The sequence below is a fragment of the Atheta coriaria genome, unplaced genomic scaffold (assembly GCF_025399875.1).
Source record: "Atheta coriaria isolate IRGN ID8LTWV9N9 unplaced genomic scaffold, Caltech_Dcor_3.1 hic_scaffold_10_pilon, whole genome shotgun sequence".
Lineage (NCBI taxonomy): Eukaryota > Metazoa > Arthropoda > Insecta > Coleoptera > Staphylinidae > Dalotia > Dalotia coriaria.
The window spans coordinates 9,744,967-9,761,979 of record NW_027045452.1 but is presented as its reverse complement, the minus strand read 5'-3'; the positions used below and the strand labels follow the sequence as shown (position 1 = coordinate 9,761,979).

General features: G+C 33.0%; 2 protein-coding genes across 11 annotated transcripts in view; one reads left to right on the top strand and one right to left on the bottom strand.

Annotated features, from left to right (window-relative positions):
* The window catches only part of CASK (peripheral plasma membrane protein CASK), an 83,815-nt gene that overhangs the window by 63,972 nt on the left and 2,830 nt on the right, over positions 1-17,013 (bottom strand). For 7 of the 10 annotated variants that reach the window (XM_065313470.1, XM_065313472.1, XM_065313471.1 and 4 more), the window contains exons 4-11: positions 13,196-13,273; positions 12,935-13,119; positions 12,696-12,758; positions 11,533-11,708; positions 10,655-10,777; positions 10,210-10,393; positions 8,186-8,304; positions 3,955-4,128 (exon numbers count right to left, since the gene is read on the bottom strand). In XM_065313470.1, coding sequence (XP_065169542.1) covers positions 3,955-4,128; positions 8,186-8,304; positions 10,210-10,393; positions 10,655-10,777; positions 11,533-11,708; positions 12,696-12,758; positions 12,935-13,119; positions 13,196-13,273 — 1,102 coding nt within the window. Of the gene's footprint in view, positions 1-1,253; positions 1,619-3,954; positions 4,129-8,185; positions 8,305-10,209; positions 10,394-10,654; positions 10,778-11,532; positions 11,709-12,695; positions 12,759-12,934; positions 13,120-13,195; positions 13,274-17,013 lie in introns of those variants that run through there. The other 3 variants (XM_065313476.1, XM_065313480.1, XM_065313481.1) reach the window with 2 other exon arrangements.
* Positions 8,756-10,635, top strand: LOC135800291 (uncharacterized). The gene has a single exon (XM_065313483.1). It carries the CDS (start codon positions 9,029-9,031, stop codon positions 10,178-10,180), a length of 1,152 nt encoding a protein of 383 aa, XP_065169555.1. The 5' UTR covers positions 8,756-9,028; the 3' UTR covers positions 10,181-10,635.

Here is a 17,013-nt window from a genome sequence, read left to right as displayed (position 1 = left end):
TTTAACCACAAAAATCATCATTTTCGCTGTTATATCAAACTTTAATTAGATTTTCCCTGATTCTTAGAAAACTATAAATTTTCTACAATATATATTTGATTCAAATAACTCTTTAGCTTTAGGTTTATGCCTGGTGTAAGCGTGTTGCTGGCACGCGAAATTTTCTTAATTAAATCGGCTTCTTCGCCCCGAAAAGTTAGCTCGAAAGTGAAGGAGAGGGTAGGCGAAGGCGCCGCACGACGCCAATCTCATTTTAATTTCCCAACTAGTTCGGAAACTACTTAGCGGCGTGCGCTGTACGCTGCCAATTTTCGCGCGGGCATAAAGCACACGTATATCTTCACCCAGAAAGCTTGGAAATACAAAATATCAACCAAATTAATTACCAAACTAAAAAATATTCAAAAATTACGTAAAAATTTGCTAAAAATGTGAATATTTTCTTTTGTTTTTGTTTCTTTGTGGAACTTTTCCGGCTGTTTCTGACACAATATGCACCCACACGCAGAGGATGTGAATCCTTGCGTTTCGTCCTTACGCAGACGATAAATCAACGCGTTATCCTACACGGAGCATAACTTTGCGAGTTAATCTTGTCATTCCGCGTCGAAAAGTATCTCCATCAACATCAAATCGCATTTTTCATGATGTCCCCACGCACATATATCAAACCACGCTTAGATTAACCCTTGAATACTATCGGAATAAAAATGCTAATAAATTAATTGGATATTTGCCAAACTTTTTCAATTTTCTATCATTTTCAGTCAATTTCTACCATTTTCACTCAATCAACGCAAATTTATCAACTTAATTGTTAATAATAATCATTAGTTAAAGAAAAATAAATAAATTTTGAAGTTTTCTAAGTAAAATTACGATTTTTAGAGCAAATTTAAGAAAAAATGGTGGAGGCGCCATAAAATAAATTAAATATTTGCCAAACTCTTCAACTTTCCTATAAATTTCTATCATTTTCCCAAATAACTCTACCTAACTCTTAATAAAAATCAATAATAAATAATAAATAAAGTAAATTTTTATGTTTTTTGAAAAAACTACAATTTTACGAAAATAAATGGTGGATGCGCCATGAAATTAATAATCCCAATAATAAAATATTGATCAAACATGACAAACAACTTAGTGGTTACAATTACCCGATACAATTAATAACAAATTATTAATTAATCTCGGGGGGATGTAAAATGCAAGATGACAAGATGACACATTATTACACTTTAACAACGAACCATTTAAATTTAAATTTAATCAAACAACAACTCGTGTTTAAAATATTTTAGGTTAGAAATTAAACTCTACAAGTATTACTTTATCGAATTAGTTTATACGTTTGTGCGTTGAATTTACTTGTATTTATTTATTATGTATTTATTTATACTTTTATTTGAACCGTTATTAAGTTTTTGTTGCTGTTTACTTTTATTTAACTACATACATCGTATCGTGTGTGCGTGTTGTAATTTTTTTTCTGTATTTATGTACAAAACGTGCGGTGGTGGTGGCGGCGGCGGCGGCGGCGGCGAACGAGCCCCGGATGCAGCGCAGCCAGCACACCCGCGTCCCGTTCGTCCGACGGTTGCGCTCGTGTCGTACTAGCGCCGGGAATGCTGCGCCGCCATCATTGCCGCCGCCGCCGACGTCGCGGATGCGCACACTGCAACCCTTTGTTGCGTATATATGACGTATAGATGGCGCACGAGTGCAGCACAACTGATACATTTCCTTCGAAAGACTAATAGAGGGATACCGGGATGAAAAGCAAGTCGATTGACTGCCATTCAGAGCGTGAAATCGTGTTTGTCGATTATTTTACATAATTTACTAGCGGGATAATTAAAATTAATTACCTTGGATTATTCTGCCTTGGAGATTGAATTATAAACATAGGACTCACCTGAAACAAAATAAAAAATTAAGTTTTAAAATAAAAAATATAATTTTTGGGAATTTATTATGTTTTTTGATGTAATATATGAGTATGAAACATAGGGGATGAAAAAAACGAAGAAATGAGTGATGTGGAGCGTCGCGGTTAAAGCATCCCCCAGTCGCATGTATGCATGACGTTTTGAGCGCTTTGAGCCGCTTGAGGCGCGTTCGGGGGCGGTTTTCGCGCTATTGCCGCCGCCACCGTCGACGCTGCGCGAGTTTATTGCTATGACGCGGCGATGATTAATGTCTTCCGTCATTACCGATCATCACCTTGTCGCACAAAACGAAGGCGTTTGGAAAAATTATCAAGACAATGCGGTATAAAATCAATAGTATCAAAGGAAAGTGTTTTAATGTTTATAACTAAATAACTAGTGGACCTAAATATATGATTTTTGGACGATAAATGAGTTTTAGTGTAATAAATAATGTGGTAAAAGAATTTTTGAAATTTTTTAAGTTTTATAAAAGTTATTAGCAATTTACTGATGGAAATTTGGGTAATTTTCAGTTTTGACAATTTTTGACACAGTTTTTTATGAATATTTAAAGAATGGATTTGCATATTTAAAAGATATTTGGCTACGAATTAAATTCTTGTAAAATACATAACCCTGTAAAATTTAAATAATATCCGTCCAAGAGTTTTCGAGATATTCGCGTTTAAAGTTTCAAAAATCGTCAAAAAACTGATCTGATTGCAATATTTCAACTTTTAGTAACTTTCAAAGCGTTTCATACATTTTCTTCTAAAGATACCTCTATAACCCTCTCAAATTTAATAAAGTAACAAATAAAATATATCAATAAACATTTATAAATAATAAAAAAATAATTTTTCGTCGTTTTCGTATATTTTTTGGCAAATTTCCAAATATTTCCCCAAAAACATAAAATTTAAACCATTATTAAAGTTGTAAAACGTTTTACAACACTGCTGTGCAATAACTGATAACTGATACGGCAGTTCATCCCTCTTGGCTTGCGGGGCGTCACAAAAACCGATAGTTTTTAACCCACCATACCCGCCCCCCATCCGGACGAAGAGTAATGTTACTCGCGGCGATTGCAACTTGCAACTCGTACTACTTCCTGCTGACCCAATTCCCACCAGCACAAAACTACCCTCTGCTACCCTGTTCATTCTCACCCCCACCCCCTGCTTCCCCTCTAAAACGAGAAAACTAAAATGTTTCTGCTGCGCTTGCAAACTTCCAAACCTTGACACGGTAAAAACTGCAAAACTACAACACAAAACAAAACTACGCCTTGAAAAATAAGTAAAGTGAAGTAAGTAGTAACTTCACTTGTGTGATGTGTGATGTGACACACTTTGCACAACCGGGAGACAACTATGACACTTAGATAAGTCCTTGCGAGAGGATACACGAGGACCACTATCGCAAGAGTTGCATTGCAGGCTAACTTGCAATCTGTATGAAAGTTTGTACCGCAGTTCGGGTTTGGTTGAAGGGAGAATTACTAGCCGATTGTGTGGTTGGCGGTTATCCTTGTAAGGATGATGGTGAAATATCTCACAATTGACTTTTTTTGTGTTAAGTTAATTAATTAATTGTATGCGGAAAGTCTGTAATTTAAATAATTACGTTTTTGTGGAGGAAATTTCAATGAAATCGATAAACAGGACGAGAATTTCCAATTGATTTAACTTTAGGCAACTTTTTCTGCTTGTTGAGTTCGTAAATGAAACAAAATGAAACAAAACAAAAGTCCTTGATCGTTTTAGCCCGTAATAAACAAGGATTTTGTTATTATAGAAATACAAACATAACGATTTTATCTTTGTGTAATGTTTTCCTGAAGGATTAAAGTGTAAAATGGTAGAAACAAAACAAAAGGTGAAATTATAATGAGAAAAGTAGAATTTGTAAATAAATCACTAATTCCTGCAGGCAGAGTAACGCCATCTATGTGTGAAGTGGTTCAAAGTGTAATAATATTGATTTTAAAACAGCAGGAAAAGAGAATGTTTCCTACCTTAAAATGCGGACGACACAGCAGGTCGCGCAGCTCCTGCAGATCTCTATGGTCGGCGTCGCGACGATGGTCCATCTCGCGCAGAGCGTCGGCGGCGTCGCGGGCGCGTTGCACTCCATCGCCAGGTGGCGCACGGACTGGCGAGACAACTTTACTGCTGATTCGATCGAACAACTGTAAATAAATTAAACACAAATAAAAAAATGCAATTTATAAATAAACTTTGCATTTTAAACATGTTTTCAAGTTGAATTTTTAAGAATGTTTATGTTTTTACTTTAATTGTTTGTTATTTTATATATTTCAACGCATAATTTTATATAAAATAGATTTTTTTATGTTTTAATGTAATTTTATGCGATTTTATGTTGTTTTATGATATTTCATGACTTGTCTCAGTCTGATAAGCAAAACGCAAGCATTCACCCTCTGTTTTCTAATAATCTAATAATCTACCCGTAATTTGTAAATAAATTAGCATAAATTTGAATATTTATTAGCGTATCACTCGGTTTAAATCGCAACACGAGAATAAAACGTAAAGAAAATGTCACAGGGGTGAATTTGAATGTGTGTGTGATTGTGTGATGAATAATACCTTGCAGACATTTCATTTCATATTTTACGCATAATTTACTTTCACCAGCGAAACAAGAAAATGTGTAATTATTCTTTTGTTTGTATGCGCTGCATTTATGAATTTTTAAAGGTAGAGAAGAATGTTGAAAGAAAGCAAAACGAATAATAATAATAAAATTTATAAATACCGAGAGAATTATGAGAATAAATTAGAAAAAATGATAAAAATATGTAAATAAAATATAAAAACAATAAATTTTAATGATTTTAACTAAATTATTCCAAAAACTAATTAATAAAACTCATAATTCGCTACAAATTCAGTTAAAATCAATAAAATTATAATTTTTACCTGAATTACCCGCACACAAGGACAAAAATCACTAATTACACTAATTAAAATGTTCAAATGTCCGCAATTAACGAAATTAACGAAATTATTAGGTTTAAATATTTAAGTAATAAAATATTGAATTGAAATAAACCGCACGAAAAGACGTCTAAACCGCACGCGAAACGAACGAAGACTGGTCTGTTATCGGTATTCGCGCGCGAGGAATTTGATAAACAAGATAAGACCGGTGCGAAACGCGCACAAGAGATAAGAAAACTAGAAACACGAAACACGGAGATGTAAACAAAACAAAACATTCAACTACAATACTTCTAGACTCTTCTAGAATATTTACATTTAAAATAAAATACCACAATAATAATCATAATAATATTGCAGGTAGAAATTTTATTCCACAAGTCTCAACTTGTCCGTGAATATTATGCGTTCACTATCATCAAACCAGGAACATACAATCTGTGATAAAACGAGATCTTAAAACACACTAGTCTAGCAATTAAACTCGATGTACATTCACTGATACACATGCAGAGTGAATTTATCCCTACTAATATTATAAATGCGACTGTCCTGATGTTTGATACACTTTCACGCAAAAACTACTTAACCGATCATCATGAAAATTTGTACACATATTCTTAGTGGTCCCCGAATGGTTATAGGCTACTTTATATTTAATAAAGAAAATTATTTTTTAAATAAAATAAAGAAATAGTTTAGCCAATAATACCTCTGCATCTGGCTATTTGACTACTTTAACGCCATCTAGCATTCCAGCAATGAAGCTCAAACCTAAGTACTATAGTACCATCACACTGTATTATCACACTGTATTACCGACAGCTACGTCAACATCAAATCCAATTGACTACACTATGGAGACTGTACACTATACTTCCATAGACTATACTTTCAGCCATTTTAAACTTCCCGCCATTCTACTTCATTGTTACTTCTTCTGTGACTACAGACGCGTCCGGAAGCAACTTCATTCTTTTAGATATTCGCGAGCGAAGCCGCGGGTTAAAGCTAGTTTCTAATAACTGCATTGTAATGACATCTCTGTAATTGCGTGGAAATAATACAATGAAGAATAATATGCTAATGTTAATACTTGTATCCATTTCAAAACAATTTCCATTCATTCACAAACAAATAACAAATAAGCATAGATTAAGTTGGTGAATATTTAACTGTCACTTGAATGACTCCAGTCAATTTCCCACAGCATCACAAATCACAATCATCCACCCACACACAACAGAAGTGTAACATGACACGCCACACGCGATGGCAAACATTCCACAATATTCACGTCGACAAGGACCAAATCTCTCAAACGTCAAATTAACTTAATACATCTTCCTCTCTTCTCTTCTCTTCCTCAGTCAATGTATATATTCACTCTTATGTACGAGTAATCTATAAATAACTTCAACAAGTATGAAACACACGAAGACGAAACGAAGAAGAAGGTAATTTGCTAATTAAAAAAACAATCTTACGTAAACTTTAGAGTAATAAAAAGGTTATAAAAGTTATGAAAGTTAAAAAGTTGATGGTGGAAAAACGAAGAGAAAGAAATCTTGAGCGTCCTTTTTAATTAATCGCTGTTTCCGTTTACTTTTCCGTCAACTTCCTCATTATTTCACGCTGTTTTAGACGCGCACGTTGAATTACATTTTTTGACATTTTAAAGATAAAAAATTAGTTATAATAACTTACATTGGTAAAAATAATAAAAATAATAGTCAAATAGATAAAAATATAGGTTATATTGGTAAAAAACTTAAAATGTGGAATAATTAAGGAATAATTACCAAAAATCCTAAAATTGCAGCAAAGTCAGATGTAAAAGTCGCGTTACTGCCAAACGCTCTTAAGTAACGTTTACGGACCATTATTATAAACAAATTTATTAAATAATCACTTCTTTAGAGATATTTTAAGTATTTTTAAGATTAATTTAAAAAATAACCTCAAAATTAATTTAAAAAAGCAGAAAAAGAAATAAAAGAAAATAAAAGAAATAAAAGAAAAAGAAACAATGAACCCGAATGAAAATTGAATGAGATACTGTGTGATCAATATCCTTGTGATCCTTTATCCTTAAATATTAATTTGACGCGTTGTGGTAGCAAATCCTTACAAATCCCCACAAATTTAAAACATAAAATCAAAAATCACTTATTTAATACATTAAAACTCAAAATTAAACTTAAATTAACTTAAAATTACTCCAAACAACACTAAACTTTATTTAAGTATACTTTTAAGTATTTAATTTGTTAATTAGCGAGTAAAAACGTAGTTAATTAATAAAATTACTGTCTTCTTTACTTCTAACTTTGTTTATAATAACTTTGTTTATGAATTTAAATACCAAAGTGAAACATCAGTTGTGACGGTTACAACAGGACTATCTCTGCGCTCCTGCCACGCGTTATCGGAAAATTCTCCGGCGGAAAACGCGACGACTGCGCATAATCTCTCAACAACTCAGGGGTTCACCCACGCAACACAACGCAACGCAACGGTGAATGATGATGTACGACGTAAACGTGAAAACCACAACAGAGGAAAGTTATTACGGAATAAATTACGAGGATACTATCAATGATAAGTGATAAGTGATAATACTTTAAGCGTGTTTAACCCGATTATATCAACTACAGAGTGAAATATTGTGTTGTTCTTATACCAGAAGTTCTCAAACTGTTTGCTAATTCAATAAAAATAAATTAAAATTAAAATTTTCGTTTTTTTGTGGTTAATATGTCTTTGAGTTGCGGTATATGATCAAGTTTAGTTGATTTATGGTAGTATAGATGGCGTAACGTGGTAATTTAGACATTTTAGTCCAACCACTATGTTGGACTTGTGGTATACACACCGAACATAGACCTTGCAATGTAATTTTTCTAAAAAAAAATTCTTTTCTTTTCTTTTCATATTCAACTCAACTTTATCGCTAAAATTATTTTTGGTTAATTTATCTTCAAAATATGCAAAACAAGTAATGATAAAACGCAGTTAAACTATAATTTTTAATTTTTCTACTTTTCTAGTTTGTAGAATTGAATAAAAATCGCAGAAAGTAATTACCGAACAGTGTCGCATAGAGTCATGTAGTCATGAGTGCATGAGAGTGCATTTTGAGTGCTTCGGCGGCGGTGAGACCACAGTAAACCCCGCATAAGTGCGCGGTAATATAATAATGCGACATGCAGCGAATAAAGACGCGCAAGGTGTGGCGATTTAAAGCGCTCTAGAGTCTCGAATTATGTTTTCACTCACCACCAACAGTCGGTGCAGTTGTGCGTCGTCCAGCAGTGACATCAGATGGGCACGCTCTTCGGGTCGCGATTCTTGGAGGCAAGCCACGTCGTCGAGACAATTTACTATCGCTTGCACAGCTAAAAATAACAAATGTTTAGTTTTATTTTGAGTATTTTAATGTTTATAGGATTGTTTAAATAATATAAGAGTTTGTGTATTGTTTATTTTGTAGTTTTTTTGAAAATCTATAAGTGGGAAAGCAAAATGGGTTGTCTAAGTTGATTAGTTTCGGAGTTATTTGCATTTTTATTGTAAAATTTTTTAGTAAATTTGTCATTTTTCGTGTTTTTCGAACCTCAATTATGGTAAAACTATAAAACACTCAGTATAATTCTTTTGCATGAATAATCTATGATAAATTATCTTACTAATGACGGTTTACTTAACATTTTATAACTTAAAATGACTGAGTTAGAGTGTCTCAAAGTCAGACAACCTTCTAAAAGATAAAAAATTTGAACTTTGACTTAATTCGCTACAAATTCATCTGAATGAATAATTTTCTTATCAAATCGCTGTGATTATCACTTGTAACTTTAGTACTAGTTTATTATCACACGCGAAAACACCCATAAATACGTTACAGTGAAATATTATTCGCAAAAACTACAAAAGCATTAAAAAATCGCGTAAAAAACTCATAAAAACGTAAAATATTATTTAAAAATCGGGAAAACTGAGTAAAAAATATTAATAAAAAATAATTTACCTACGAACACACAAAAATAACAATGTTATAACCTATAAAATTATTAAATAATAACATAAAAGTGCGTTTGTGCTTTTTTTCTGCCCGAAAACATGGAAAAACATCAAATTTTACCAAAATTCATCGAAAAAAACCTCGAAAAATTAGGCTACACGTCTCTACGTGCAACATCTCCAGCTCCAAACACATACTGCGTCGAACTATCACCTCCCCGAAAAGTTTTTATCAAATGCCTCTCAACAACCGAAGAATCAACCAAAGAAGTCAACTTTGAAGCCGATTTATACTTCGCAAACGAAACAATATTCTACTCCCAACTACTACCACACTTCCACAAACTAGAAACAACTTTCCACGCCACAATCAACGTGCCTTTTAGCAGTGTCCCCGTGTGTTTATACTCAGACTCCTCATGCCTAATCCTCGAGGACCTCTTTAGCGATGGCTACACACCCGCAGACATCAACACACCACTAAACTACACCACAACACGCGTAGTATTACAACAACTCGCACGATTTCACGCATACTCTATAGCGTTACACCACTACAAACCGGAAATCTACCAGGAAATAACCTCGAAATTAAAATGTATTCATAACACAACCAAAATAATATTCCGTGAAGGTGTAAACGACGCATTAAAACTCACAAAAAGTTCCTTACCGAAAAACAGTATTTATATAGAAAAACTATCATTATTTGTGTTCAGTGTGTTTCAAGACTATCCACCGATAGATGGCGTTAGTGAAAATGTGGTAATCCACGGCGATTTGTGGCCTAATAATATTTTATTAAAAGACAACACAGATGCAAAATTCGTTGATTTTCAAGGATGTCGAATATTATCCTGGGTGGTTGATTTAATCAGCGTAATATTAATTTCATTAGATAAAAACACCCGTGATGAATATTACAGTGACCTATTCGAGTGTTATCGATGTGCGATGTGTTTAAAACTCGAAGAATTAAATTTAAATCAAAAAATTATCGAAAACACATTCAACGAAACAAATTTTTCGGATAAAATTAAAAAAGACGCGAAATATGCTTTGATTCCGGCCCTGGCAGGGTTGCCATTGTACTTAAAACCTAACCAAACTTTAGATCTTGATATTCAACCAGGTGTTGATCCTGTTTTAAATTATTTTCGTAATTTACGCGCGCAGAAAAGCATGAAATGCAAAAATAAAATGTTGGAGGTTATAATGCATATGGTGGACTATGGATATCTGGATGTGTAACATAGGCAACCAGATATACTACCACTCACCATTAGCAGAGACTTCATCATCGCCGAAATCCGTATAGCTGTCGATACTGACATCGTCCAATGGATTCCATTTGTTAGAGTGCACTGCATTGAGGACCACGGCTTTCATCTTGCGGCGAGCGTTGAACTTTTTCAACTCGTCGACGGTGTCCTGCAGATGTATCCTTAGCGCTTTATCACGATCCTAAAAATATTTTTTAATTTTTGGTTTTATGGAGCGATTAAATCGTGACGGACTAATTAAATTTAATTATTAATGAGAAATGAGAAGTGTGAAATAAAATGTTACGAGCGTGTAAGATGTGTTGCCTAGCTGTAGTATGCGTCGACATTTTAATAGCCATGGCAATAATTTTTCAGTTTTCAGTTGTAAAAACGATTGTAAATCAAAACACAAGTAATAAAAACTGATTAAATGTAAACAAAGTGTTGAAAAATTACTTACACGCAGCCATCTGTGATTAAGGACCTCTTGTATCGTTATACGTTGTTTGGGATCAACGCACAGCATTTGTTGAAGGAGATCTTTGGCGCTGTCACTGATAAACTCCCATTGAGTAGTATCCAACTAAAAAATTAATAAAAAAGACACAGGTTTTATGAGCTATTCAAATATACACTATGTCCAGTTAATTTTTATGTAATGGCCGAGGGTGCTACAAGTTTGCAATCAAATTTAATCGCGTTATTAAACTGAATTAGACCGGAATTAGAAATGCGCATTGCAAAACATGATACAAGGGAGCCCAGCCGCCATAATTAAGTATAAACAATTCAGGACTGAAAGGAGGTCAGTACAAGAGATGTGAATTTCAAGTTTAATACCGATATTTCGGTTAACCGGTATTTTTTTGTATCAAAAGACCGGTATTATAGATTTATGACTTGCTTATGGATGTTAAATAAAAATACCGGTATTTAAAAATAAAATACCGGTATACCGATATAAATACCGGTAATTTTTACATTTTACAAACAAAAAATCCTTTAAACCTGTAAATATTTAATTTTTTAAGTACCTAACCGAAGGATAACACCTGAATTAATCACATCAAAAGATGAAAGGTACTGCAAAGTTTAAAAAGTTAACGCACTCTCAAAATTCCGTCGGAGACTTTTGAATTCCTTGCAGGATGTGATAAAACCTGCTTCCTGCTGACGCCAAGAGTATTATACATATATTATACGAAGTACCGAGAATGACAGACACCAATATACAGGATGTATCATAAAATAATTTTAAAAAATCAATACCACCCAAAATAATTAAATATTTAAGCGCTATTAACCGCTAGATGTCGCTAGTAGTAAAACTTGTATTACCTGCAGTTTACCACGACATATCTGCTCGAATAATCGCCGGCCATGCCCGTGGAATGGCAACTGTCCGGAGAGTAATACATGCAGTAAAACACCGGCGGCCCATATGTCCACCGCTTTGCCATACTGCCGCCGCTCGACGATTTCCGGAGCCATGAAACTCGGACACCCGACACGACCTATAACATACAAAGATTAATTTATAATTTAATCATTACACTAATTTATTTATTATGATGAGTTTAAATTAAATTTAATAAATAATAAAAATTATGCTGTGAATTTATACTATGAACACACTGTATATAATAATAGTAATATATTGATGACAATAGCGCAACGAATGTTAACACTTAACAGGGAGGCCGCCGACGCAATTATTCCCGTCAATTTGCTCGATATATTGGTTTCACTTATCGGAAAATGACGAACACGACGAGAGAAGGATGTGAAAGGACGCGAAAGGACTAAATTACAAAGCGCGTCAGTCTACGGCTCATTAAACTCGCAACGTGACATCGGGGGACATAAATTTAAAACAATTAATTTATTGTTTTAACACAGAAAAAAGAAAAATATTTTTTTAGTGGAAAATATGGAAGAAAAAGATAAAAAAATAAATAAAGAATGAAATGGGGTGAGAAATAACTGGGGGAGGCGTAAATTGAGTGTATAAAAGTGAAATTTTCAAGAAAATTCAAGAGAAATAATTTTTTTCTAAAAATAAAAAGAAAAAAATTAATTTTTTTAACGATTTTTGAGTTTTTTTCGAAAAAAAAATGAAAAATTTATGATTTTAAGAAGTAAAAAATGAAAAAATAAAATTTTCTGAGTGAAAGAAAACGTTTGACTTTCTAAAACGACACATGATGTCTTCCCCTATGAGAATTTCCTTTGAAAAACGCCGTCACGAAAGAAAATAGACATAAAAGACAAAAATATTCATATTTTTATGTCCGTACAAGTTTTCCGCTTTATTTCCCTGTGAAAAAATATGAAAAAAGCGTCAAAAAGCGAAAAATACTTTCTAAAAATATAACAATGCGTGAAAAGTGCGCTTGTTTTATTATATACTAAGCGATGATAAAAATGATAAAATGAGAATTGAAAAATGATGATTTCGTGCTAGAGCCAGCCCTGGTGGTTTTGCGTTGATGATTTCTTACCAGCTCGATCGGACTTGAGGTAGAGCCGTCCCAGAGGGCTCATGTTGGTGCGAAAGTCCGACACTGTCCCCACACCGACCACAAAACGCCACAAATCAGACAAATTTCAACAAATCAACAAATTATTCTCGAAATATTTTACAAATACATTAATTTCGTCCTTTAATTATCCTCACAAACAATAAAAACTCTCAAAAATAAAAAATAAAAATTTTTAAATTTATATTTCCTAAACTCACCAACATTCGATGATGACAACGGATGACGATCCGAGAGTTGTACAGCCACACCAAACCCGCCCAGCTTGAGGGGGGCGGAATTCTCCTTCGTCGCCAGCAGGACACACTCCGACTTAATGTCGCGATGGATGATGTCGTTCTCGTGACAATAGCGCAGCGCCTCGAGGACTTGTCGCATGTAATGACTGAGAATAAAAATTTAATTAAATTTTTCCAGTGGTGCCATCTAGTGAGTTTATTTCTCTAAAATTTAATAAATACCTTGCCACTGTTTCACTGTAGACAAATCCGGCTACAGCGCGACGGACAACTTCATAGCAGAGGTCAGCACCGTCCATCCTGAAATCAAAAATTATAAAAATTAGGCGTAAAGGATGAAATTACGGACTATTAGGACCCAATTTGGTAGCTGTATACATTTCCTTGTCTTACTTATGTAAAATATAGCGAAATTATGATCAAGAAAGGTTAACTCAATTTGTATTCAGTCCTTGTAAATAATAAGGATAATATTCTACTGTGTGATACGAGATAATATCGATTGTGTACTTGTATATTGTGTATATGTGAAAAAATGAGTGGAGACATCTTGTTATCCTGTTGAATTGCGTTTTTGTCTTTTTATTTTTATTTTTGTGTGGAAATGGCCGAGGAAAGAACTCAATTTTCTTTCCAAGTCTGGTGCAACACTAAGAATCTAAGAATCTCGAAATCGTAGTAAATTGTAGTTTGGTCCTGGTCGCCTGCTCGTCCACTTCGTCATTTATTGTCCTTTGCAGCGTTTTTTTGTCAGTTTTTGCGCGAGTTTTCCTGTTTTCCGAGTCCTGAGCGCTTGCCAGGAAGTTCCGAGCTATTCTTTTTTAAGGAGGACGCGGTCGTACATCTTGGACAAGTAGTAAACGATGTTTTTTTGGTAAAACTTAACGAAACAAGTTGATTTGTTGCGGTTATTTTGGGAAATTTTGAAAAAAAACGAAATTTTGGAAAGAAATTTGTTTATAACTTTAGAATAAATAATGGTGGGATAGTGATTCTTTTGGTATATTGTTCTAATTGGAAATATTTGTCTACTAGTGAAAAAATAATGTATATTTAAACAACATGTAAAAAGTTATAAGCAAAAATGTGGTTGAATTTTAACCATTATTAAACATTTTCAACTTTAAACTGTTGTAACTTTTTATTTATTCAATAAACTATTAAAATTTTTTCACCAATAAATAAAGAATTTAATAAACAATAGATTATTTATAAGTTTAAATTTTTTTTAAATAATAAATATTCTTAAACAACAAAAAACAAGGTCATCATTCCGTTTTTTGTAAAAATTTTGAAAAACTGCGTCATTTTCTGTCACAAAATTGTAAATAAATCAAAAACGAAAAAAGGTACAATAACAATTCTTTCACTAAATTATTCCCTACAGAAACATCTACCAACCACCAAAAAATAATATTTATCTAAATAATATACTAAAAGTTATAAACAATTTTCTATAAAAATTTCGACTTTTTTCCAAAATGCCAACTTCAAACCCCTATAACTCTCTATTTATTCATGAAACCACCAAACTTTTTTCACCCCCAAATAAAAAAACTTAATAAACAATAGAATATTTATAACTTTAAACCCGTTCGCAAATAATTACTGTGTCTAAACCAGCGAAACTTCGCCCGAATTCATAAAAGTATGTTAATTCCAACTTGCAACTTGACTCCGAACAACGCCACGAGAATGTTTGAGTAGTAAAATGTTTCCGAAATGTTTCAATAGCGCCATTGTTGACGTTATCCTCTCAACTCTCAATCCTTTCCTCTGTGCTTAATCCGTCCTCCTTGACTTTCTTCGCCTTGATTTTCTAATATGCTATATATATATCCACATTCTACATACACTCGAAAATATATGTGGGCACAGCAGCAGTTCACTGTTCACTCACTCGTCGACATCGAGTTTTCGCGTTTTCCAGCCGGGCGACATGAGCCTTAATCAGGATTTACGCGCGTCCTGCATCCCGAATGTCGACTCATGCTTTGTATCGTACATGTACACATACAGCACGTCAAGCAGAGTTACACTAAACTCAATACAAGTCTGCGTATAACTGGTTGCATACATTACAATGCAATATAACCAAGTTTTAATTTATTTTTATTTTTACATTTATTTAAGTTTAAAATTGCAAAATGTATGAAAACTGAACACAATAGTGAATAAAAGCTGTGAATAAACGCGCTGCACACAATAGAATTTGATAAAACCACAAAGTTTTCAATATACAGTGTGTTTCAAGTAAAAAAATTAATTTTTAAACAAAATTAAATTACATTTAATAAAACACCCTGTATATTATATGTTTTATTTCTAAAAATGTGATTTTTTGTTTTATTTTTGGTATTTTGTGCAAAACCAAACTGTATTTCACGTGTTTTCATACATTTCCTACATTTCCACACCTATGCAACCCTCCATACACACAAAGGTGTGAAATAATGTCGGTGGTTGCCTATATTATTATTTTTATCAACTAAATACATAAATACTACTTTTTAGGGGTTGTAAAATATAATGCAACACACTGGAAGCCCCCTCCGATGGTATTACGTCGAGTTCGCAAGTCCCGAGGGAAGTTGAGGCCGGGGGCGGCGTTGGAGGCGGCGGCGACGACTTTAAAACGTCTATTGATTCGAATGGATATTGAAACACGCCGAGTGGGAACACGGATGAACGTTAACTACGTTTTGGCGTTTTCGGTGCACGCGGGACGCCACCCCCGGCTCGATAATATAATCAATGGGAGTATTTAACCCGCTCGGGGAGATAGAGTAGATTAGTAGACAAATGACAGTGTAATAAAACTGAATAAAAATTTGAGAATGCGGAGTAATAAATTTGATGTGATTTAGAAGTTTTGACTTTAAATGAGAATAACTAATGAGGCATTAGGGGTAATTGAATTATTTAAAGTGCAATTTATTCCTTGTTTAACTAGGTTTCATTTGGTATAAATTTTAAAGAGTTGGATTCATGTTTAGTAAGAGATTTTTGCATTTTTATGAGATAAAACTAATGATATGATAAGTTTTTGATGTTTAATTAACTTTAAACTTTAATTACTCGTAAACTAATTAATAAATTTGAAAAATTTAAAGATTATTGATATATGTTCCTTATTAAATACTAATCCACTCTTGTCAATTTCATTTAATTCCGTTAATTGTTACTATTTATTTTTGATTTTTAAAGAAAAAAATGCACATTGTATACTTGAATAATTCAATATTTCAATTAACAAACTTTGAATGCCTATAACTCGTCACCAAACAATGATATTTTATTCATTCAAACTTTATTTTGTTCCTCTGTTAATACTTTATCTTTGGTTAAACTTTCATAATTAAAACTTGTGAATTACTATTAAATTTCAACATTTAAAACATAAAACACATACTAAAACATAAAATATCATCATGTTATAGCTTCACTTGACTTTAAACTTTAATTACTCTTAAACTAATTAATAAATTTTAGCAATTTAAACTTTATTTTATCCCTTATTTAATACTGAACTAATTCTGACAAATTCATTTCATTTCGTTAATTGTTACTATTTATTTTTAATTTTTTTAAATAAAAATGCATTTCATCAGTTAAATAATTAAATTTTTCAATTTCCAAACTTTAAATATTCATAACTCATCACCAAACAATGATATTTTATTCATCCAACTTCATTTCATCCCTATTTTATTCTTTTATCTTCCCTAAAATTTTCATAATTAAAACTTATCAATTACTACTAAATTTTCGCATTTTAAAAACAAAATAAACACTAAAACCAATAAAATATCCATGTTATGTCCCAATTTGTACCACGTATGACCCCCAAATGTGCCTGTTGACCCAAAATATCAAAACGATGTTTTCAGCGAATAAAAACCCGCCCGCTGCCTAAAAGAATACAGCGTTAACCGAATTTCTCCTCGCATTCAGCCGCAATTTGTTACAAATTCAGTCACATTTTCGTTATTCGCGTTGTTCCAGTTATTCCTGGCGTGCCTTCAGGCCATGTTCATATT

Bases quoted from the DNA above. Each gene is read 5' to 3' on its own strand.
- LOC135800291 (XM_065313483.1), top strand. From the start codon at position 9,029: ATGGAAAAACATCAAATTTTACCAAAATTCATCGAAAAAAACCTCGAA.